The sequence below is a fragment of the Lissotriton vulgaris genome, chromosome 4_1 (genome assembly GCF_964263255.1).
Source record: "Lissotriton vulgaris chromosome 4_1, aLisVul1.2, whole genome shotgun sequence".
NCBI classification, from domain to species: Eukaryota; Metazoa; Chordata; class Amphibia; order Caudata; family Salamandridae; genus Lissotriton; species Lissotriton vulgaris.
Genome location: NC_141691.1, coordinates 62565810 through 62588976, shown reverse-complemented (window position 1 = coordinate 62588976; position 23167 = coordinate 62565810). Strand labels below are relative to the sequence as shown.

Below are 23167 nucleotides of genomic sequence, written 5' to 3'. Positions count from 1 at the left end.
ACGGATCCGGTTAAATATCTTGGTGTCTGGGTACATCTGGACCCAACAGTGGTTGTCAGAGAGAATTATGGGAGAGCATACTTGAAGCTTGAAAGTATGGTAGACAGATGGATCTTGCTGCCGCTGTCTTTGGCGGATCGTATTGCTCTCCTCAATATGGTTGTATTACCTAGATTTCTCTATTTGTTTATGAACATACCGGTAATGCTCACAATGGAGTTCTTTAAGAACCTTCGTAGTCAATTAGTACGGTTGGTATGGGGAGGCAAAACTGCTCGGATACAGTGGTCGGTCCTTACTAAAGGATATGAAAGGGGGGGATTTGCGGCGCCAGATTTTTATGCGTATTATTTGTGTCCACAGGCTCAATATTTATATTATTGGCACAGACCGCATGCCTTCACACCACATGTAGCCATGGAGGAGGGAGACGCGGCTCCTATCCCGCTACACAGTGTAATCAATCATCATTCACGTGGTACTCCAAAATCCGAAATTAATGCAGTGGACACCACGATATCTGCTTGGCGGAAAATTGGGCAGCTGGCGCAGAAAGTGCCGATATATGTGCAGAGTATGTATCTGGAACATCACGCTAATATGTCGGTTACCCAAGAGGGCACCTCTATGAGGGTGATGCAGGAGGCCTGTCTTTCTCATATGCAAGATATCTACCCTGACGGTTCATTTATCACACAAGAGGCCTTACAATATGTCAGTAACCAGTCGCTTCTCATCAGGTTTGCGCTTCATAGACTACGACACGCGGCTTGGATGCATTATACCACTTATCCGCAGGAACCTCCCGCACTGATGTCTCTGAAGTTTGTTCTTAATGTTCCTACCAACAAGAGGCTGATATCCAAACTATACAAGCTGATTAAAGATGAAATGGTGGATGTACTGGATTGGAGCTGGATTAGGTGGAATGAGTGTCTGTCTAACCCTATTTCAGAAGAAAATTGGTAACATATCTGGTTTGACAGGGAAGCTCTGTATGAATGGTAATCTCCGGATTATACATTTTAAATACATACACCAAGTGTATTCTACTCCGGCGCGCCTGTACAGATATGGGCTGCGTGTCTGCTTGCTGTGACGGATGTGGGCAATATGATGCAGATTTTATGCATTTGGCGTGGGAATGTTGGAAAGTGGCTGAATTCTGGAATGCGGTGATGACCGGTCTGAGACAAATGGTGGCTGCGGATCTTCCTGGCACTCCGCTGGTATGCCTGTTATGTTGTGCGCCGCACGTAAGGGGGGGGGCGAATGGTATTTTTGTATGGCTGGCATTACTACTGGTGGCGCGGAGTGTGGCGATTACGTTGGGGAACAGATGCCGCCCTGCATTTAATGTATAAACCAAGGGATTTTTGTCTATGCCTCCAATTTTAAATTAAACACTGAATGGTTACGGATAAACAAAACTTTATTGGTTTACCCTGACATGATTTATGTCTTTTGATTATAACTCTGTTATTAAAATGTTTTTTCTTTTTTCACAAACAAACAAAAGATCGCCTTCGACTTCACGTCTGGCCATATACAGTTTGAAAAACAGTTTGTGCATATATACAGTGCAAAAAAACAGTGAACATGTGAAAAAATGTTTGCATCAACAATGGGTACGTGGTTGTGACATGGACAAATTAATCATAGACATTGTGAACAGACTAAATTATAAGCAATGGAAAAATCACATGCATAGGCAAAAATCCCTTGGTTTATACAATATTGTGGCCCTGCCTACCCTCCTTCCCACTGGGCCCAGCCACCCCTGTTTTTTGAAAGCCCTGCATTTAAGGCATGGATAAAGGATTTTGTGTATTGCTGTGATAACCTTAACACATATGCGGAGGAATTGCCTCTCAGCTCGAGGCCGAAAGACATCTGGGAGCCATTACGACTATATTTGCTTAGCAAGTCCGAGTAAAGTGCTGACTTACATTTGACTTCGGGGGGGGGGCAGGGCACGAAACGAAAGCTGCTGATGAGATAGTTTAAAAATGTTTGCGCAAGATGGCGACACACAGTGTTCATGTCTAGTGGTTGTAGAATATATACGATTTTTTTTCTTTTTAATTTGTGAAATTTATTATGTATGAGGGGGAAGTGTGCTTTGATCTATGTTGACATTGGGAGAGACATTCGTCAAAATTTGGCAATTCATATGTGAGTATGACCTACACGAGCTGAGGGTCTTTATGGATGAATCTATACCCCTGTTATTTTACAATTTTGATTTCTTGATGTAATGTTTTGTCTCTTTTTTGGTATGTCTCATTTGATAACATTTAATTAAAAAAAAAAGCTAGCAACGTAGCCTGCAATGCCTTACTCCTGCTAATTCCACCCACCACAGCAAGCTGGATCACCTCCTTAATCACTCGATTTGGCTATTGGCTTCCAGGTAATAAACTGTAATCTCGTGAATTGCGGCTCAATTATTCTGGAAGACCATCCATACAAGAGATATCTTCCATGTAATTGGACTATGTCTGTTTTAATATTCTCAAACACCTTTAATTCTTGCCACTTAGGGTAATAGTCCCTACCAACTGTAGCAAGAACTGTTCTCGTCGTGGAAGCACTGAAAGGACCTATAATATCAATCCCAAGATTTTGCCATGGTCCCTCAGGAAGGTTGTAGGTACAGGCTTCAACACACTGCATAACTGAGTTCACACTACCACCAATCAATTGGCACTGCCCAACGTTCAACCTCTTCATTCAACTTCAGCCACCAAAAATACTCCTGATTCCTCCTATGGTGCAGAGCATCCCTAAATGTCCTTCACGGACCTGACTGACAGCCTTACACTTGGAACTACCTGTCATGAAAACATCATTTCCCCCAAGAAAGTTCACTTTGAACTTTGACCAACAACTTCCAACTCTTTGTTTCTTCCAGAAAGCCAGACATTAAATATTTGTTTACCACCTTGAAGTTAGGCTCTGCTTCCACAGGTCAGTTACATTACTCCTCTAAACCTCTAATCTACTTCGCACCCAATCGATTCTGAAACATGGACAAGTGTGTTATGGAGTCCGCCTGCATATTGGTTTTCGCTGGAACATACACCACTTAGAATTGATATGCTTGAAGCTTCACAACCAGTCGCACCAGCTTAGCTGTCATCAGTTTACGAATCCTCCCTCCGAAGAAGAATAAGCCTGCTGCCCCACAATCATTGGAAAGTGTTGAAAAGCCCACCCACACACTAGTAACTCTTTCTCTGTCAAGAGTATTCAGTCCGAATCATATTACTGCCTTGAACCATATGCGACAATTCATTCCTATCACTGCTCCTAGACTGCTGTTTGCGTTAATAGCAACAAGACACTGTTTACCTTCTACAATTTGCTTCTTTAGTTACTCAAACGCCTGTCTTTAGTTTTCATTTTTTCTTTATAAGCACTCTTAAACATTCGGTTTTGACAGAATAGCTCTTAATGAAATCAGCAGAAAATCTGTATGGTACAAAAAACATAATGTGGTCCCTGAAAACTGGATTAGGCTCATCAGAGGGACTCAAAATGGCACTGCTTGGGCTTGGTCCCATCTTTGGCAATGATGTGGCCCACGTACTTTACAGTGTTACGACTGAATCTGCACTTTTCAGTTAATAAGGTGAAACCTCTGTCTACAAGAGGCTGCACAACTCTTTCCGGGTTCTGGTCATGCTGATATTGACATTTATAATCCAAAGAAAAGGCAGGGGTAAAAGTGTTTCATAAGGAATATCTCGACTTCCAAACATATAATGTAATAAACAAGGAGAGACAACCTCCTATCTCTTTCAGATTCTCCCTAAATCTTGCCTGGGAAGTCCCTTTGTATGTTTTTAAAAGGACAGTCACCCACCATCTACTCTGGAGAGTGCTTTTAGGAAGAGATGGGCTCTTAAGATTAAAAATGCTCAGTGAAGACCTCTATTGATTCCCTTTATTAGGCCCCAAGCATGATTTCAAGTGGATGTGATGCATTGTGTTCTGGAACACAGAAGCTGCCATTGCAAGCCCAAGCGACAGCTATTTAAATTGAAACATTCCTTCTAGATGCACAAAGGCGTTAAGTTGTTGTGACCCTTGCTCCTGCACGAACTCAACATGGCCGTTTGCCACGTCATGTGTTGTTGCGAACACAGCCAAGCCTCCAAGGTACAAATATTTTTATGCATGTTTGTTAAAGAATGGTGATCAGCCCATATAACGTTGTTTAAACTGTGCAAATCAGTGCACAGTGGAAGCTCGCCCACGTATTTGAGTGAAATGACCGTAGGCTCCACCCATAGACTTGATTGTATTGTCTGAATGATCTTTTCACATAGGTCCTTTAGCATGTATCTTACCATACCTTCTGCACTCTGTAATATCTACCTCTGCCCAGAAGTAACTGTATGTTAAACCTGTCTCGTTTGCTCTCCTAGATGAACATCAGGAGGCAGAAGCTTCTTGAAACCCCAGATCTTGTAAGTTAAATCGACTCCTAGGATTGTGAACCAAGTGCAGAAGTCCAACACGATCCTTATTTCCCATCCGTCAAGACATCACTCATCGGGCATCCTTAGCCTTGTGTTCTGTGCCCATACTTAATACTACCTTGGCATTCAACCCTATATCCTCCTGAGGTTTCTCATTCTGTACCATTTTTACATTCCCTCTCTAAACACCCTACTAAAAAGACCACCGCTTTTGCATTGACATTTTGTTTGTCAAAAGCCAGACAATACTTAGGACTACCAACATTGGCATTGCTTACACATCTATAATATAACATCGATTTTTATTTTGAGACTACTGCTCAGTTAAATCTTTAGCAGCAGAGGCAAGGAACCGAAAGTGGTGCCTCACAGGAGGCCGGCCTAGGCCGCTTACCCCCTTGATAAAGTGTCTGCTACTATGAATACAATAAAAAAAGACCTACAAAGTTACAGTAGTCCAAACAATATACAGCTCCTTCTAAGAGGACCTAAGAAACAAGTGCAGATCCTTGTTTTGGTGTGAGTTTGGGACATCTAATGTTCCATGCAATAAAATACCAGTCTTCAAGCGTTTTCCGCACTGTAATGATCTGCACCCTTAAAAGCATATTGTCTTTAGCTCATGTATTCATCAATGTATTCAAAGTATTTCTATAGTGCAGACCTAGCATGTGCTTTTCAGAATAAATAGGTCAGGCCAACAGATCAGTTATATTACTTTTATCATGGAGTTCTTGTCACCATAATCAGTTTGTGTTCTCTGTCTTGAACACAAGCTTCATAACATCAGTCATAGGCATAACGTTACAAACGTGTACTAACAGAGTCTTGAAAACAATCCACCCCTTTTTAAAAAGCCCTAACAAGAATTCTGACACTGCAAATCTTCAAGCTTCATGGTTCTCAAAGGGTGAAATCGTCATCAAATCCTCGCTTCATCCAGGAATCTGAAATTCCATGTACTAAACTAGGTCTTCGGGGTTTGCCAGAGTGCATAATAATCCACCCTTAAGGGCCTATTGGCTTCAACATATGCTTTTCACCATAAAGTAGTCGAGCCTACCGCCCTTGTAACGTATGGCATGCAACCTATGGGGTCACTATGCTTGTTATTTTAACAAACTCAAGTCTATATTACTGAGCATAATTTTTCTAAGATGACGCAAAGTATAGACACTCTTTCCCAATGGAGGCACACAGTGTCTTTCCAATCAATTGTTGTAGTTGGAGAAACCAACATGTGGGTGTAACTAAATCACATCTGTCAGTAGTGCTTATTAATGCTATTTTTCTGGTGATCACATAAGGTGTGCAGACAGCTGCGTTATCAAGCCAGATGTAAAAAATTGATTTCTGTACATAGTGCTTCTGCAAGATAAATATTTTAAGGTGTGATGGGTCCGTATATATTTGAGAAGTAAAATAGTCTTGTGCATCGTTATGCATGCATTCTATAGGAGAAGGAATGATACTTCCAGCAGCATGAGCTGTGAGGGAAATGCTCTTCTGGGCGGAGCCAGAACACATTCCATGTATATTTCAAAGAATTGGTGGTAATAGTTTTAGTAGCATCAGACTGAAAAAAACCTGAAATGGCATTCACTTTTCTGACCAACCACTAGGCGGCAGAAGTATACATAGCGTGTTAATTCCATTTCCAACGGCACAACTAATCTTAGTGGCAAGTAACGGTTTGCTTGCTTGTTGTCTCCTGTACTGTTGAGTGTTTGTCTTTTACTGGTAAACGCCTCTGTGACCCCTTCTTTAACCACCCCACCCCCCTCCCTCCCTCATGATGGGGAAGTGGGACATCCTGACCTATATAGTTACTACCTGGCACCACAACTCTCACCAATTAATAATGGTAGGTGGGACGACCCAACTTACCATGAGGAATTGAGCCAGCTGGTCCTTGACGGGTTCCTAGGACTGCTCTAATGCTCCCCTATACTCCCAGAATGTACAAGAGTTGCTTTGCTGTGCTGGAGGGGAGCTCTCTGACTTACCGGATGAGACCACAAGTTCACTGGCATGACCCCGCTGTGGCAAGGTAGATGGCTCTCCCATGTGACCGGTGTACAGGGATTTGGGAGGTGGGACAGAATCTGTATCACTTACCTGGGGGATGGCGGCGGGCGAAACCCTAAGGACCTTGGAAGATCTGCAAAAACACGGCCAGCTCTCCCACATGCAATTCCATCAATATCTGCAGCTGCGCCATGCCCTTCTGTCCACCTCACACCAGATACGTAGGTAGCTCCCAGTGTTAAAAACAAGTTCCTAATGGGAAGGCTGAGCAAGGGAGACATCGCCACAGTTTACTCCTCCCTCATTCTTAACACCCTGGAAGGCTTCCCTGGGTTACAGGCGCCGTGGGGGACCTGGGTGGGAGACCTTGATGAGGGTGACTGGTATGAGGCAAGGATGACTACAAGGGAACTGGCGATCTCCTCGCGCCTCTGCATGATCCAACTAAACTACCTTCACGTTGCCTACCTGACTCGCCACCGATTACACCGAGCAAGCAACACTGCCCAAGGACATTGTGCACACGGTTTCCTGGCAGAAGCGGACTTCTTCCATATGACCTTGGACAGACCTGCTTCTGGTAGAGAATACAGAGGGAGCTTTCCGAGGTCCTGGGGTGTCAATTTGACCTCATCCCCAGGGTGACTGAGGTGGGGGGACTGAGGATGGAGAGGATCTTCATTGGGGTGGCCACAATTTATTTATTTACAAAGTTTTATCTAGCGCGAACATTGTAGCTAAATGAGACCTTGCTTGTAACTGGAACTCTCTGGAGCCTCTGTCATTGGTGGGCTGAAGTAGAGGTCTTGACTGGTGCACCAACCAAGAAAGGCCAGTTTACAAGGCCGGGGCTGCCTGGAAGTATGAAAAGACTTGAGGCAATTGGTGGGAATACCATGGGTTCCATGTTGCAACTTCTTGAGTGCGTACTTTTATCCAACGCATTTAATGTTGACATGTGGAGCTGATCAATGTGTGTTGTTAGTGTATGTTGTATTAAAATCAAAATTCGTTATTTTCAATAAAAGGTCTGTTTTTTGGTGTCCAACCATAAGTCTAATTGTGTTTTTTGGTGTGCCTTGGTTGACTCGAACGTGCATTAGGCATCGGAGTGTACTTCCAATTGAAATGCGAAGTCTTGGTAAAGATTTCATTTTGAAGATGAACAAGTCACCTTGGTGCAGTCTACGTATTGTTCCTTTTTGCATGCTCCAAGGCCTCTATCCAGCCACAAAGAAAGTTAGTTTCTGAAGATAGTAGATTGTGTTTCAGGAGTTCTTGCCAAGTGGATCCGGGTCTTGATCCTTCCCCGGCTCCACCTTGTGATGGTGGCTTCTTTATCACACGTTCTGCACAGGAGCGGATCCTGGGGCCCTTTGTGAGATACTCTTTTATTGCAAGCACGTTCCAGATCGTTCGTGAATTTTTTTTCTAGGTTTTGAAAAAATGTCTGTACGCTGTACAGTAATTAGTCTTCTGATTGCTAACATCTAACGTGGAATGATAAAATGTCTGAACTTCTGTCTGGGTCAGTGTTTTGGGGTCTTGACACATTTCTTTGGCTTTTAAAAAACGACTTGGCCACTCAAAGCCAACACAGAAATACAAGAATGCTGCTGCCCAACTCAATCAATTTGCTTTGCTGTGTCTCTTTTTCCAAATACAATAGTTTAACTTAAATGTGAGGCAGTTGAGAAACATTTAGTGATACTCACGTTTCACTACATTTTATTTAGGTGTTGCATTAGGCAAGACCTTTTGAGGTTTACAAAGATTGCATTTATAATATACTTGAAGCACCTCTTTCTCCATTGGTCTGTTATTGTGTCAGTCACATTTTTCATCAGCCCAGTACAGCATACAGCCTTGGGTATTGGGTCAGCGAAGTTCAGCAATTGGATCCCCCACTGTGAGTGATGGCACACTCACAACAAGCACACTCACACACCAGGTCGTAATTACCCGTAGGTGTTATGGACTACTGTGTCAGTGTGTGCAAAAAACATTTTTTTCCTGTTAGCGTGTGCATGGGCTTGTGTGCCCGTGTGTGGACGCGCACATGATTTTTTTTTTTTACTTTAAGCAGTGTACCCAGTTTGGATTATGAGGCAGCGTAGCCATTTCTAACTTCAGTCTCAAAGCTCTAATCAGATTTGCTCTCCGTTTGCACTGATGTAAATAAAGAAACCAGTACTCTGATGACTTCCTGCCTCCAACTTCTATGCGCTACACTCCTGCTCTCCTACCCAATCCATCCATTCTCCTTCCTAATCTGGTTGAGCTCTGAAGACTAGCCGCCTGTCTGCAGTGTCCCTTTCCTCTCGGGGTCCCTCATGCCTATGGTCCTCCTCTATGCTGCTCTACCTCCAACCTCTCTTCTCAATATGCCTGATCTTACTTCGCCAGCCCTGATTATGGTTTTAGATGGATGCTGGCACTGCTTAATCAGTGTTAATTGTACATGTTCAGTGTTTGAAGCAAAGTTACACTGCTGGGTCATGAGAGAGACACAGAGAGAAATGTATTTATTTATTTATTTATTAGTATTTTGTAAAGCGCCTGGTTACACTAGCAAGTGTGTCCCCGCGCTGTAAATGCTAATAGTACTTGTTCGTTGCTGGCGCATCTTACGACTTTAGTTATTGGGGAAGAGTATTGTTTTCAGGTCTTTCCTGAATTTAGTTTCTGAAGGTTCGGTGCGCAGTTGCACTGGCAGTTGATTCCAATTCTTGGCCGCTTTGACTCTGAAGGATTTTCCACCCATTTTGGCTGTCTGGACCCTCGGGACATGTACCTGTCCCGTCCCACATGATCTCAGTTGTCGGGTGGGTTCATACCATTTCAGAAGACCACGTAGGTATCTTGGACCTTTGTCATGCAGAATGCGATGGCCTGTACATAGGGCCTTAAAAGTCACCCGTTCCCTGATTGGGAGCCAGTGGAGGGTTTTCAGGGCTATTTTAGATGAAGCTCTCCTGGGTAGTTGTAGGATCAGACGGGCCGCTGCGTTCTGTATTCGTTGGAGTCTGGAAAGGCTCTTTTCGTTGGCTCCAAGATACAGAACGTTCCCATAGTCCAGTCTAGATGTTATCAGGCTGTGGACTATGGTCTGGCGCACCGGTACAGGCATAAGGTCAAGCGTTTTCCTGAGGACCCGTAGTATCCCGAAACAGGTTCCTGCTACCTGTTTGGTCTGGTGGTCGAGCGTGAGGTTTTTGTCTAGCCAGACCCCTAGGTTCTTCACTAAATGGCTAGGTGTGGGCAGATCACCCAGCTCTTCCGGCCACCACGCTGAAGTCCATACTGATGGAGCTTTGCCTATGATAAATACCTCAGCTTTGTTGTCATTCAGGCGGAGGCAATTGTCTGCCATCCAGAGTGCCACTTTCTGCATACAAGCTGCAAAGTTGGTGGCGCTTTGCTTCTCGGGTTGTGTTAGGGTTACAGTCAATTGCGTATCGTCCGCATACGATACTATCTCAACCCCAAACGTATCTGTAATTCCTCCTACGGGGCCACATATAGATTGAAGAGAGTGGGGCTGAGACTGGAGCCCTGTGGCACTCCCTGGTTGAGTTTTATTTCCTTAGACTTAAATTGGCCCTGGGCGACCTGTAAGGTTCGGTCGGTTAGGAAGGATTGCATCCATTCCCAGGCTTTCCCTCTCACTCCTCCCTTTTTCAGACACTGTAGCAGTGTGTGGTGGGCTACAGTGTCGAAGGCGGCACTAAGGTCAAGGAGAATTAGTGCCGCTGTTTGGCCCTTGACAGCATATCCTCGTCGGGCTTCTGTTGAGGACAGCAGGGCTGACTCGGTCGAGTGAAGGGCTCGGAAACCCGACTGAGAGGGATGGAGAAGTTCCCTAGCTTCAGCAAATGCTGAAAGCTGGGTATTCACAGCTTTCTCAGCGATTTTAGCGAAGTAGGGGAGAAGGGAGATGGGTCTGAGGTTGTCCAACTTGTCCATGCTGATATTGGGTTTTTTCCTCAGAGGCAGGACCGTCGCTTTTTTCCATGTGGTGGGGACTTGTCCTGTACTGAACGAGAGAGTCAGGAGGTGGCTAATACGGGGTTCCAGAATGGTAATGCTGCCATGGAGTCTTTTGGGGGTTGCTGGATCACTCTGTGATCCAGATTTGATACTGTTAGCTATACAGCATAGGGTTTCTTTGGGCGGAACTATAAATGCTGAGAGACATTTATCCTCCTGTATATGTAGGTGGTTGTCTACTTGTTCCTGGCCTGCTCCGGCCTTGTCTGGGAAGCTAGCCTAAATTTTGTCCACTTTGTTAGCAAAGAACTCGACTATTAGGTCGCACGTTTTGACTGATCCCGTCATGGGGGTGGCTAGTGAAGTAAGATCAGAGAGTTCCCTGTAAACTAAAAACATTTCCTTCATGGAATTGTCGGCGTCTTTGATTCTGGTACAGAGGTAGGATTTCTTAGTTTTTCGAATGAGTGCATGGTATATTTTGAGACTATTCTTATACTCAATTATGTCTGCCTCATGGTAGTGTACCCACCATTTCCTCTCGTGGTTTTTGCATTTAGCTTTTTGATCTCGGAGTTCACCATTGAACCAAGGGGCGGATTTGGTCCGTCTTACTGGAGCCTTATAAGTCCATGGTGCTGTACGATCCAGCGCCTTTACTATCAGCTTATTGAGATTTAAGCAGGCGGATTCTATATCTAAGTCTCCAGGAGGAGCTTCTACTGTTATGATTTTATTGAAGGCCTCTGTGGAAAATTTAGCCCATTTCCTGCGTTTATTAGCGTGGGCGGGTTCCTTGTGTAGTCCATCATCTGGTACCAACACCCTAAAAGTTACAAGGAGGTGATCAGACCATATAACTGGAGTGGGAGGGTCTATGGTTAGGGCCTGCCAGTTAGCAAAAATGGGGTCTAGGAGATGTCCCTGACAATGAGTAGGTTGTTCTGATTTAAGTAGCATCTGGATGCCAGCTAACTCCTGTTTAATTTCCTAGGCCTCGTTGTTCTTGAGGTCATCAAAGTGATAATTTAAATCCCCTAACAGGAGAAGTCTTTCATGTTCTAGGGCAGAGAGCTTGAGGGTTTCAATCAGTTGGGTGGGGAAAGTGGCTGCGGAGCCAGGGGGGCGATATATAAGATATCCCCTGATGCAGTATCCCTGGTGAACTGAAATAGAGAAGAAGCCAGTTTCGCTTTTGTCAAGATCCCTTCCCTCTAGCGTGCAGATCAAGTCCTGTTTGTGAATTATAGCGATTCCTCCACTTTACCCTTTGGTCTGTCTATTCTTTTGATGTCATATCCTGGTGGGAGAGCCATCAGTATGTCTGGTGCCAAAGTGGCATTCAGCCACGTTTCCGTGAGAAAGAGGGCATCTGTTCGACCATCTGTTAGGTAGTCGTGCACCTCCATCTTGTGTTTCCCTAGGTAGCGGCAATTAAGTAAGGCCAGGTTCAATATCTTCTCTTTGTGTCTTGATCCCAGATGTCTTTTGACTGAAAAGGAACAGTGTGCACATTTTTTCTCTTGATTGTTTACATTTAGACTATGTCGGCAAGGATGTTCTAGAGGGGGACATAGCTTCCACAGTTCTGAGGCGCTATAGTTTTTCCGGAGGTTGGAACCTGCAGGGGGTCCAGCCCCTGATCCCGGGCGGTCACGGACGGGCACAGACGGGCTTGCCTTTGGCGCGCTTCCGGCGCGCCCGCTGCGCCCGTCCGCTGCGCTTCCTGTGAGGGCTTTACATTTATGGAGGAGTGTCTCGGGGTGGGCGTGGCCAGGCAGCAGCAACGCTCCCTTCACGCCTCCCCCAAGATGTCGGCTGTTTGCTTGATTTTCCTGCCCCCTAGTAGCGCCCAAATTGGCTGCGGGGGGTTCCTACACAGTGTGTGCTTTGCAAGATAATGTCTACAAAAAGTCATAAAATCGACGATCTGTCGCATTACAGCATTCCCCGTTATACAGGTTAAAAATCGGCTAGTTAGCCACAATACACAGAATACACAAGCTAAAAATCTTACAATCGATTGGTAGCTGTCAGCAGCAATTCGTTTCGTGCCTCTCACCTCCCGGCTTTCCGCCTCAAGAGTAGAGAGTAAGCATTTTAGAGAGAGAAAGAAAGAAAAAAAGGAGAGGTGGCTTATGTTCGCACTGCTGGTGTCCATGCCGTAAAACGGGAAATTGGGTCAAATAAATATTCCCTATGAAATGAATAAGGCCGTGAGGGATTTCTACTTCACAATTATGCATTTCGTGATTGGTGAATTGCAACACATTGCTTTTGCAATGATCTTTACAGCAATACAATTGGAAAGCAAAAAAACAATGTACCTAATGAAGGCTCTGATGCAAACCATTTCCGCATCACCCTCTATTGGATAAGTGTAACCATGATCAACTGCACTTAGCGGAGGGTACATTCTCATGAATAATCAATACCACTCTTCTTTGAAACAACGGGTGAGAGCTTCCGTTATTAAGCTGAAGGCTTCTCTGTATACGTCCACTGAAGCCCAACCTAGGAGCCTCCAAGTCTCGTCAAAATGCAGTGCAGCACTGTAACTCAGAGTTGCGCCACCCAGCAAAGCCAATGAGACCACAATAGAAACTGTTGACCCCCAGTGGCAAAACGTCCTCCGCTGCAGTCGTTACTCACCAATACCTGACTATGTGCTTGTCTTACTCCATTCTCTCCACCACATTGTTTACTAGCTGTTCCCTTGTGTGTCTCTATATTACATTGCATGAATGAGTACCATTTGCCAATGACAACCTGTTTCTTTTGTTGGTATCTACGGTGGCAAAGAGGCATATTCTGGGCTGTGACTGTAACAATTCTGGCGGAAATGTCTAAAATACACGAGCGACACGAGTCAAACTAGATTTATGTCCTTTGGTTTGTATAATACATAGCAGTATTGATCAAATTCACACGTAGCTGGGCTTATTTAAGATTGCAGCAAACCTACATACTAAGCAGTATCAGACAGCTGATGGCAGTGACAGTCCACAGTTCTACCAATGTTCCATGCGAGATAGCGCGTGGAGCATCCCTCTGTTGCTAAATGCAGACATAAAGTTCTTTTCGAAGCTGTATATTTTATCATAGCTGGCAAACACTGACTGGGAGTAGGTCCAGTCAACAATGACTAGAAGGATAAGAAGACAAAGAGCCTTACTACCTTCTATGCCAGAAAAGGCCTGGTATTAGCCATCTTCGGAGTGACGACAGACCAACAATGGGAGACACTATTCCAGCAGGGACGACTAGGGAAGGACTAGGACCAACCACCCCAGTAAGACCAAATGCGTTCAACTGTTGCAAACAGAGCAGAGGATCAGAAGCCCACAACAACTCTATCTGGGTCAATACAGAATGACATTTTGAAAGATCCTAAAGGAGAACAGCATGCAAGGTAAAGACCTTCAGGTCACATCCATTAGACGAGAAGTAATAGACACAAAAATAACGAAACACTCCGTAAAAAAATATGATGGAATATAATCAGACTTTGAAAGACAAAGACAACAAAACTGTCTGGAAGTTGCTCACGAAGGGCTCAGCGAGATACTCAAACCCAAGAAGTGGTAATACAACATGAAAATGTATCCGGTGAACCTCGATCGTTACTCATCGGCTTTCAGCTGCTTTTTGCTGCAATAGAAGGCATTACCCGTCTCTACCCAACACGAGCTGTGTTACCCTACAGCCTTCGCCACTTTGCACCTTCGTGCTCTTACTTGGTTCAAACACCCGACTAGGACCGGGTTGGAAATATCACCGGTTCCCCGATACCACGTTTATCCACACGTATTCAGCCCTGAAGAGTCACGGGTACACACCCGATCTGACGAAACACGTGTCGGCTGGTTTCTTTCTCCGTGGGTCTCCTTTGGTAGGAGGACCATCCACATATCCATTAAAACAAGATAGAAAGAACTCGTGTGCGATCTCATCCTTAACATCATACTATGATTACTCCTATCAGTACATTTGTTGTGTGCTCTTGACTTTGTTTTCCACTATAAATGGCTTGAACACTACATATATGTCAAACCTAAAAAGAGGTAACTGAAAACTCGTGCATTGAAAGTAAGTCTGAGAAGATCAAGCATCGCACCCAAGAAAGCCTCAGGTTCTGGTTACCAAAACCTATCCTAGACCACGTCCACCCCAGCTTCACAAGCAGTGCTTTAAATGGACCGGTACTCACCAGTACAGAGTACCGGCACTTCTTAGATTTGTCACTCTGAGTACCGGCACTTCTCTTCTGCCAGAGGAGAGTACCGGTACTCATGACAAGGGAGGTCACTGGCTGAGAGTGCGAATGAGAAGGTGGGGACGTTTCTGTCAGCCAAGGCGCCACTTCTATAGCCCCCATCTGAGCCCCAGCCGAGCTAATCGGCGGGGCTCACTTGAATAATGTGAGGTGCTCACGGTCATGCTGTGATTGACAAAGCAGGGTGGAGATTCATTTTACCTGCTAGTGTGCGTGTGTGATTTTCAAAGCGCAGCACTTCAGAAAGTGAAAAGTACTTTAAACATATACATTTTAGCAGTGGCAAGGGCGGCGGATTCTCACACTTCCTGTACTTTCTGGATCAGAGGGTTAATGCCCAGACAATGCGATGGAAAAGGCTCTTTGAGCGCTAATCTAACAGCATTCTGCACTTAGAAACCCACCTTCCTAAAAAAAAATGTCTCAATTACCCAGTGTGCCTGCATTTGTATGACTGGTTTTGTAAGGAAAACGCGCGCGAGAGAGAGAGAGAATCAAGGCATGCTCAGGAGGTATTTTAAAGAAAATGGGTGGCACGTTGTGTGTACATGACTGTGGTGACAAAGGTTCATGAATAACATCGTAGGGAATGTTGGTTGGTGGGTGAGTGAGTGGGTGGATGAGTGAGCTAGGGTGGATGTATTGATGGATGGATGAGTGGATGATTGGATAAAAGGGCGGATGATGGATGTGTAAGTGAAAGATTGGATGGATGGATGGATGGATGAATGGAAGTGAGGGAGGATGGATGAAAGGGTGGATGATGGATGAGTGAAAGGAGGTATTGAGTGGAAGGTATAAAGGAGTGGAAGGGTTGATGGATAGATGAGCAAAAGGATTGACGGATGAGTGAAAGGGTGGATAAAGAGATGGATGAGTGAAAGGATGAATGGATATGTTTAAGGATGGATGGATAGGTTTGGATATGAAGGGTGGACATACGGAATGGTGAAAAACTGAATGATGGATGAAAAACCGAATAGATGACAGAATGTAAAGGGTAAATGGTGGACATCAGCAGGTAGATGGTAGGATGAAAGGATGACTGTATAGATAGATGGAAGAGACAAGAGATATCTTCTGGGGAGGGTCATGATGATTTGCTTCATTTGCTAGTTGCCATAAGAGCTTTGGTGTGATGTGGGGTTATTTTCAGTTTCTTCCTACTCACATGCTCAAAAATATATAGTATTGGGGCAAACATCATCAATTAACAGTATGGCATTAAGAAGGTGCAACTATTGCAAAAAAAGGAAAAGTTAACATGTTATCGCATTTCTCTTTCATTTTGTATAATGAGTTAACCTGCTTTGTTTATATAAACACATTTATCATGTGCTTTGGTGTGTGCTGCAACTATTATGGAAGTTGTTCATTATCATTATGTCTTGTCCTTAGCCCCGCCCCTAGCTCCGCCCTGCCCCGCCCACTCACTACAACTCTAGCTCATTTTAATGAGTACCTGCACTTTTTTTTTCCCATTTAAAGCACGGTTCACAAGGGCACTTGTTGTTCTCTTGCTTGAATTAACCCCTTGCGTGCTGATGACGGAACCTTTCCGTCATGACTCCGCCCGCGCAAGGCGGAGTCAGCACAGGCGGAAAATACGCCCCGCACGCAAGGGGTTAACACTTGTTTGATGAGCAGCAAAAGGCAGATTGGACCCCTGATGTGTGTCTAGAACCATTCATGTGCTCAAGTATGACAAGTGCTAGAAATGCATTAGTGGAATGACTTGGTAATATATGCAGCAGCAGTATGAACTTTAGAGGTCAGCCATTTATAAATTTCTCTAAAGGTCACTTTCTTCCCTTTTTTTCTCTTTCCCATCCTGTCTCCTTTCTGTTTCTCTGCTTCCATCCGGGCCTGGTACCAGCAGGTTCGACTGCAGCTTTGGGACACAGCAGGTCAAGAACGCTTCCGCAGCCTTATTCCCAGCTACATCCGGGACTCCACCATCGCAGTGGTAGTCTATGACATCACAAGTGAGTGCTGCTGTCTTCATTTTCATAAACCTGTCACGTGGAAACAGACTGACATGCAGTGGTCCAGGCCTAGCCTGGCCAGGGCCAAGGATGCATCTGTCAGATTTGTAGGTTATCTCATTAAGATAAATGTGCACACACTCAATTTAAGCTAATTTACATATTTGGTTGTTATCTAGTAAACCTGGCTTACCCTAGATCCCTGTTTTAACAATATCAACACAATATTTGGCAGTTACAGTTATCATGCTGCCCTGATTGGTGATTTGGAAATCTGTTCTTCTGTAGCTATAAACTGGGTCATGAGCTAAAGAAACACGTCATATTCTTCTGAGATAAATTATATGCAGGTGTTAATATTCACAGGCGCACACACGTGTGAAATACTGTATCTGTATTGGTACATAAGGCCATTGTTCTTTTTCTTTTCTTGAACATAAGTATAACTTGGTAATTCTCTGCATGCTGAATCACTGCATAGCATATTTTTGTTTTTGCATTGGCTAATGCCTGCTTCTCTTTGGTACAAATTTTAAAGGCACTCTGCTATTTATTATAGATGCTTTTTAGTTTTTGTTAACTACTTTTGTTTGCTCATAGTTTACTCTAATCTCCTTCTTATTAAATTATATGTGGTGTTAAGCACTGTTCAATGTGAGTAGTGTTATCTGGTACAATGTCCTGGCAGGAGGGGCATGGCTTGGACGGCAGGAGGAATGGCCGCCTGAACCGAGTGCTCCGCGGAACGGGAGAGCGAGATCTCTGCCATCCTTACTTCCAGAACGGAAACTCGCCCCAGAACTAAGGCGCCGATGTTGTGGACCATGCTGAACCCTCCGGTGGGTTGAAAACTGCCTGCAACAGTCAATAGCGGTCTTTTTTGGACTGTGTCGGCTGGGCGATCTCCGGCCCGGGCTTTCTCAAAATGGCGGCGCCCGGTCGCGGCTGCACCGCCTGACCCAGCGAGCTCTAACTTCGCTCCTACTGTCAGCAGACGACCTCACAGGCTGGGGAAGCGCCACAAAACATCGGGAATCACCCCCTGAGTGTCTCTTGCGATGGAGGTTGGCAGGTAGACGACTCGACAGCTGCAGATCGGCTCGACGTGCCTGACCCCAAAATGGCGGCGGCGATCCCCGCGAAAATTCACTGCCTGGTCACACGGTGAGCGTTTATGCCTTTCCAAAGCCCATCCAAAGCCAACTTCACCATTTCAGTGAGTCTCTTATGCATCTGTGCGGGTCTACCCGGCCATACCATCCCTGGAAGCATATACTCGTGCCCTGTGCCCAGTGCTGCCTCCCAAGTGAACATCAAGCCCTGCCTCACTGCCAAACGTCTCATCTAAATCGGTGAAACACACCACTAACCTAACTGAGCTGCGTAGTCCATCTACAAAAGTAGCTCTCAGTCACTGCACTTACGTATTTATCTGCTCGCTCTCTGCTCTGCCATAAGACTGTAGCAAGTGTCCTTCCACCCTTAGATCCTGGTCCTGACCCACTCACGAGACCCCAGGAACAACAGTAGTTCTGCAGCCGACCCTACTTTCGTGGGGATCCAGCCTCACCAGCCCACAGTGTCTTCCTACAGGCTCTACGAGGAATACCCAGTTCCCAGCAGAAGCGAACCCACTCCATGCAGCAATGGCGAACAGAGAGGACAGAAACAACACTAAAAAGGTGAAATCAGACTCACTCTTGGACTCGCCCATTAAAAGTAAATCGGATATGGCGGCCACTATGGATATGATTCTCAGAAAATTGGCAGACCTACACGAACTCTCAAAATCCACCAAGTCCAATACGGGCTCTATGCAACTAGAACTCACTGCGATCAGAGCCGATATAAATGTAATAAACACGGGTTTGGGTGCGGCCGAACAACGTATCAGCGACGTGGAGCACCTGGCAAAACAATCGGCTTCCAAGATCCAACGTCTGGAAAAGGCCACGGACGAACTTAAACGCCACAACGCAGAGTTGGAAGACAGGAACAGAAGAGGTAACATCAGGATCTTTGGCGTTCCGGAGAATTCCGAAAAAGATGCTGACTCCTGCGTGGCCTTTCCTGAATCGTGGATCCCCATGATCACCAAATTAAACTTTCCACACGGTCTTGAATTGGAAAGGGCACACAGGATCCCCACCTTCGCTTCCAGGAGCTCCAATGGCCCCAGACCATTGATCTGCAAACCGCTCAGATTTCAACACGTTGAGATGATCCTGCAATTCGCAAGGAGAAACCACTCCATCTCATGGGAAGGTCATAGAATCATCTTCACACAAGACTTCTCAAAAGACACGGTGGCAATCCGCAAAGGTTTCCTGGAGCTCATTGACAAACTCAGATCCAAAAATATTACATTCTCCTTTGCTGGTCCGGCGAAATTCAGGATTGTAGTCAATGGCCATCCAAAATACTTCACGGACCCCAGAGCCCTTGCTGATCTACTTGAAGATCGCCGCGAACAAGAAATGGACCTAGCGTCCGGCCTCTCGAACAAAAGGAAAACGTGAACTCATCCTCCGCTTAGCTCATCACACCGTTTGCGGTTATGTTTCTAACATCATGCCCTGTAACAATATTGAAGCCCTTCATCTCAATGTTTACTCTCCTGTATAGTGAGTCTATTGTTCTTAACGGTGTGCCATTCTTTTCTTTACAGCTTGCTCCTCTGCGGATGTGGGTACCCACAACTTTAATGCAAGCAGGCCTCGTGCCTCATTATATTGTCGCACTATTGATGCGCTTGTATGATCGTTGATACTGGTATTTTCTAATGCTAACGTTACACTCTTTTCGCCTTAACGCGAAATGCCTACGTTCTCATGGCTCGACCAATGTTTATCATTATAGTTGATAGGTCTTTTCCAGCCGCAATGCAGTTTGAAGTGTAAAACGAGTTTTGAGTTCATTACTACCATACTATTCTCAATGTCTAGGGAAGTTAGTAACTACCAATTGTGTACCCCTGACTCCGCCTTGCACGGGGCTGCCGTTGCACTCCAGATGTACGGATGTATGACGTTACAACGCATACTTTTACTCCGCATACCATTACAACCTGGTATTTACAACGCATACCGTTACAACGCATAGCGCTTTGGGGTGCTGGATAGTGGTAAGTATAATTTACTATTCTAACTCCAGTCCCCGTGGACCCTAGGGAAGGTGTTGGATAGTAAATTAAACTTACCTCTTATCCTAGAGCGCCCCCCAGCGCTATGCGTTGTAATGGTATGCGTTGTAATGCCTGCGTTGTAGTGGTAGTGCGTTGTAAAAAATGCGTTGTAACAGGTGCATACCCAGATGTACGTATTGGGGGGGAGGGGAGGGAGGAAGAGGGGGGGTGGAGGGGGGCAGGGATAGGGGAGGGAGAAAATGGAGCTAAAAGAGTTCAAAATTTCTTAGTCTTTCTTTTTGTTTTGTACTGTATTTTGTTTTTATTTCTTTACTTAACATTTGACATATGTGTCTCGTTGCAGTCCAATGTATCTCCACACAATGGCCCGCATGGGGACCAGCTCACGGCAACACTCACTGATATCTCTAGACTACCACGCAACTCTCCAGCGATGAGTCCCATCTCCAATGACTAATGCAAAATCACTAGCCGATGATCTCACAATAGTCTCTCAAAATGTTAAGGGCCTCAACCATCCAGTAAAAAGGAGGAAAGTTTTCGAGTATCTCACCAAATCTAAGGGGGACATTATATTACTCCAAGAAACCAAATTGTCTGAAGATGACCTACGCTTTCTGAACATCCATTGGGCGTCACACATTCTGAATTCACCAGCAACTCATAAAAAGGGTGGGGTAATCACCTTAATAGCGAAAAAAGCTAACCTAACACTAGTCTCGCACTCTCACGACGAAGTAGGTAGACTCTCCGTTACACACCTTCTAAGGGAGGACGACCCCATTCATGTAGTTAATATCTACGGCCCAAATGCTGACGACCCAGAATTCTCATTAGAACCCATCCCTTCAGAAGACCTGATGATAGTGGGAGGAGACTTTAATCTCCCGCTCGACCCGATTCTGGATAGGCAATCTAAGTGTTCCTTCCATTCATCCCGCTCGCATGACGCCCTCCATTCGCCTCTGTGATAGATATAACCTGAAGGATTCCTGGCGCCTCCAAAATCCGGACAGTAGGGACTATACTTTTTACTCCGCACCACACAAATCTTATTCACGCATCGACTTCATCTTGATCTCAAGCCCCTTCACACATCTTATAGAGGAAACTGAAATAGCCCCTAAATTGATCTCTGACCACGCCTGTATTCGCACCAAGCTAGCTGGCTCCAAATCGATTCTCCCTCCCAAGAGATGGCGTTTTAATGATGAAACACTTTCAGATCCCACAAACAAATTACTGATAGCTAATGCCATTGAGGAATACCTAACCATAAATGACACCCCCGACACTACACCCAATACCTTGAGGGATGCTCTGAAAGCCACAATTCGTGGGGTCATCATCAACATCAGGGCCAAGGCAAACAAGGCGCTGAATAAAGAACTAGATTCTTTGGAACATCAGATTGGTGCACTAGAAGCCCAACACAAGTCCAACCCGTTAGATACTTTACTACTAGATACACTAACCAGAAAAAAGTACGAATACAACACCATCACCAGCAAGCGAGCGTGGGTATGGGTCAATCGCTTCAAGGCCCTTAAACTCTGCGAGGGCAACAAGGCAGGGAAGCTGCCAGCCTCCTATCTCAAGCATAAACAGAAACTGTCCACCATATCGTCCATTAAAGATTCCAGAAACAACACACACACTAAACAATCTAATATCCTTGACGCGTTCAAAACTTTCTACGAAGACCTATACAAAAACGACAAACCACTTGATGAATCAGCCTGCACTGACTACCTCAATTCACTCCACCTTCCCAAACTCTCAGAAACGGATAAGACTCACTTAGGCTCCCCAGTCTCTAACACAGAAATCAGGGCAGCAATCCACACTCTGAAGAATAACAAGGCCCCCGGACCGGATGGCTTCACTGCGTCCTTCTATAAGGCCTTTACAGATCAACTTAGCCCTCCGCTCCTCAACCTTTATAACTCTACAGCATCCAGCGGCGGTGTTTCCCCATCGATGAGTAAGGCAACGATCATAGTAATACCCAAAGAAGGGAAAGACCCCTCCTCACTAAAAATTACCGCCCCATATCTTTGATAAATCTTGATTGCAAAATCTATGCAAAAATATTGGCGACCAGACTAAATTCCGTCTTCCACAAACTAATTAGCCCCTCGCAGGTTGGCTTCCTAAAACACCGGATGTCAAACGACAAAACAAGACTGCTGTGTCACCTTCTGGGAAAAAAAAGCAAAGACCTCTTCCTCCCCAATGGTAGCGATAACCTTGGACGCGGAAAAGGCCTTTGACAAGGTCTTGTGTTCCTTCCTACGACAATGCATTCACTCTTTCAACCTTGGCGACTCCTTTACCAAGATGGTGATGGCCCTATACTCTGCCCCATCTGCCAGGATAGCTATAAACGGCACCCTATCCGACCCGTCCTGCCTACACCAAGGTACCAGACAAGGCTGCCCTCTCTCCCCAGCTCTTTTTCTCTTAGCCCTTGAACCCCTCCTTACAGACATCAAAAATAATAGAGACATTGCGGGTATCTCCTTTGGTGACACACGAGTCAAGTTAGCAGCATATGCTGACGACATCCTAATCACTACGGAAGACCCTACTAACTCCATCGCTGGGCTTATGTCCTCAATTGACAAATACTCCCCCCTATCCGGCAACAAATTAAATAGAGATAAATCCGAGGTAAAACCTCTAAATGTCCACACCTCTAGAGAAGTGATGGGCGACTCGGGCCTAACTTGGCAAACTGACGAAATTAAATATTTGGGGATAGAATTTACCGATGACCTTCTAAGTACCCTTAAACATAATGAAAACACAACCCTGGCCAAAATCAAACGACTGCTAGGCGGTTGGTCACCCCGTTTCATTACCTGGTGGGCTGTATAGAAACCATAAAAATGATGATATCCCCCCTGGTCAACTACCTCATCACAATGCTTCCACTCATGCTCTCCAAAGAGTTTCACTGTAAACTGGATAAATTGATCTCGTCCTTTCTATGGCAGGGCAAGAAAGCCAGAATTAGTTTAAAGAAACTACGGTTAGACAAAAAATTAGGAGGAGTCAACCTGGCGGACTTCAAAATTTACCAAATTGCCTTTTTAGCAAAACAGGGTTCGTACTGGCTAACCCCACAGACTGATTATACCCCTGTGTGGCTCTCTGTGGAAAGGTCAATATTAAAAGGTCTTAACCCCTGTGCCCTACTCACCATTAAACTCCGTCCCACCTTAGGTTCGGGTCCTATCTTCAAGAATACCTA

The 23167-nt window shown here is 45.1% G+C and overlaps 1 protein-coding gene across 6 annotated transcripts in view; it reads left to right on the top strand.

Annotated features, from left to right (window-relative positions):
- RAB41 (RAB41, member RAS oncogene family) overlaps nucleotides 1–23167 on the top strand; it is a 438287-nt gene that overhangs the window by 266401 nt on the left and 148719 nt on the right. For 3 of the 6 annotated variants that reach the window (XR_015295286.1, XM_086918322.1, XM_086918325.1), the window contains exon 4: nucleotides 16658–16766. Coding sequence is in view for 4 of the 6 variants with exons in the window: in XM_086918322.1 (XP_086774448.1) it covers nucleotides 16658–16766 (109 nt within the window). In the remaining 2 variants the exon portion in view is untranslated. The remainder of the gene's footprint in view (nucleotides 1–16657; nucleotides 16767–23167) is intronic. The other 3 variants (XR_015295287.1, XM_086918323.1, XM_086918326.1) reach the window with 1 other exon arrangement.